This window comes from Trypanosoma equiperdum, assembly GCF_001457755.1.
Source record: "Trypanosoma equiperdum strain OVI genome assembly, contig: ctg_66, whole genome shotgun sequence".
NCBI lineage: Eukaryota > Euglenozoa > Kinetoplastea > Trypanosomatida > Trypanosomatidae > Trypanosoma > Trypanosoma equiperdum.
The window spans coordinates 10,629-12,393 of NW_027124609.1; the positions used below are offsets into that span (position 1 = coordinate 10,629).

The 1,765-nt window shown below is 46.7% G+C and overlaps 2 pseudogenes across 2 annotated transcripts in view; one reads left to right on the plus strand and one right to left on the minus strand.

Moving 5' to 3' along the window:
• TEOVI_000312400:pseudogene overlaps positions 1 to 1,137 on the minus strand; it is a 1,322-nt pseudogene extending 185 nt beyond the window's left edge. The window contains exon 1 of the mRNA in view: positions 1 to 1,137. Coding sequence covers positions 1 to 1,137 — 1,137 coding nt within the window.
• Positions 1,138 to 1,397: 260 nt separating this feature from the next.
• On the plus strand, positions 1,398 to 1,679 carry TEOVI_000312500:pseudogene (annotated as a pseudogene). The gene has a single exon. A coding segment is annotated over exon 1 (282 nt).
• Positions 1,680 to 1,765: the final 86 nt, after the last annotated feature.

The window sequence follows — 1,765 nt, forward strand, 5'->3', positions numbered from 1 at the left end:
GAAGGTCGTTTCTCTTACTTTCAGATTAAGTGGCGCCTTGTCTATTGAATCTGTTATTCGTGCCGTGAACACGTTTTGATCGCTGCCGAGGTAAGCGTCTGTTAGTGCCTTTTTTGCCTGCTGCTCTGTTGGTGCTTTTCCACCTGGGGTTATCAGGTCCGTTAGAACCTGCAGTAGTTTTTCGTCTGCTGTGACTGCTGTCCATGGCCTGCGGTGTATTGGCGTATAAGTGGGTTTTTTGAGGTGACGGATGTTGCAGAGCGCATTTGCTAGAGTATCCTTGTCGTATTCCGTGTAAGTTTGTTCTTTGGTTATTTCTGTGCAGGTTCTTTTTGTTTTATCTGCGTATAGGTTCACTTCCAGAGGCGTGTAAGTTACTTTCTTGTTCGCTAGCGTTGCTGCTGCGTAATTGCTTCCGCCGTCGGTGAAGTCGGTGCCTTCTTCGATGCAGCCGCCAGCTAGTGTTGGCGACGCTACTGGGCTGCTGCTTACCGTGCCTTTGCAGTATCCTGTTATCGTGTAAGTCGTTGTCGTTTTCGTCACGTCCATGATGTTGATTTTTGTGTGTTCGTTTTCGTCGATTTCCGCTGTTTTTATGTCCTCTGTGTCCGTGTCGAGTGTGCAGTTGTCGGTTGCTAATGTTACTGTGGCTGTTGATGCGCAAGCCTTGATGCTGCTTGCTCCTCCCAGGCTTGTGCTCGCCGTATGCGTTGTGTCGCTTAGAGTTGCACCCTTCGATGCTGTCCTGTGCAGTGTTAACATCGCTGCTTCCTGTTGCTTTACCAGTCGTATCGCTCGATTATATGTTTCCGCGGCGAGCACTGCTTCCTGTTCGACTTGTGCTATCTGTTGCTCCGTCACTGCTGCCATTGCAAGGAATGCTACCTGGTCTTGCTGGTCCTGAGTTAACACTGCTTTTATGCGGTACGCAATTGCCGCTTGCCGCGCGCGCTTGCTGAGTTCCTGAGCAGATGGCCGCCCTCTCTCTAGTTTGCTGGCGAGTTTGTGCAGGTATTGCGCTGCCGAACACGCAGTCGTCACCTTCGACGTTGCTTTGTCTACGTGCTAGGCCCGACCTGCAGTTAAGACATTGACAAGCGTTACAACAAAAGCGTGCAAAAATTTTCGGGATGTCATTGTTTACCGCTGGTTATCTTTGCCTAGACACAAAGAGGCCTTTTGCCGGCCTCACGTGGATGCGGTCGTCGCTGCAGCGATGGTGTTTGAGCAAAACGGTAAATAGACACCCGTCTTTAATAAGTCTGTAGCCCTTTGTGTTTCGTGCTGGTTCCTGATTTGTTAAGTTGCTACGTTTTCCAACATTGACCTTTATTTAAATCCTTTGCCTCCTTTCATTCATTACGTCAAAACCTTTCATGTTAAACTCTTTACTTTGATTGACATATCCTGCTATTGGTAAAACTTGCAAGTGCTTCACCGCCACTTTGAATTCCCCCTCGTCGGCTTCAGTGCCAATAGCCTTGCACCGCTATCAGATTAAGCATCAGCTCCGCAACAATCTCTTCCTTTGTACCAAAATATTTTCTAATAAAATATTGAGCACCATCGGGTCCTTTTCATTAATAAGTTTCTTCCGTCCTGTGCTTATCAATTGTTTTACACTCTCATTTTATTCTGTATTTTTCCTTTTATTAGCCTGCTTTCGCTTTTTCTGTTAATAAAGTACAGACCGCACTTATCCTGTACAGTGAACTCTGTTTGTCTATCATTTACTTGTGCATAATAATGCTCACCTCTGTGTTTG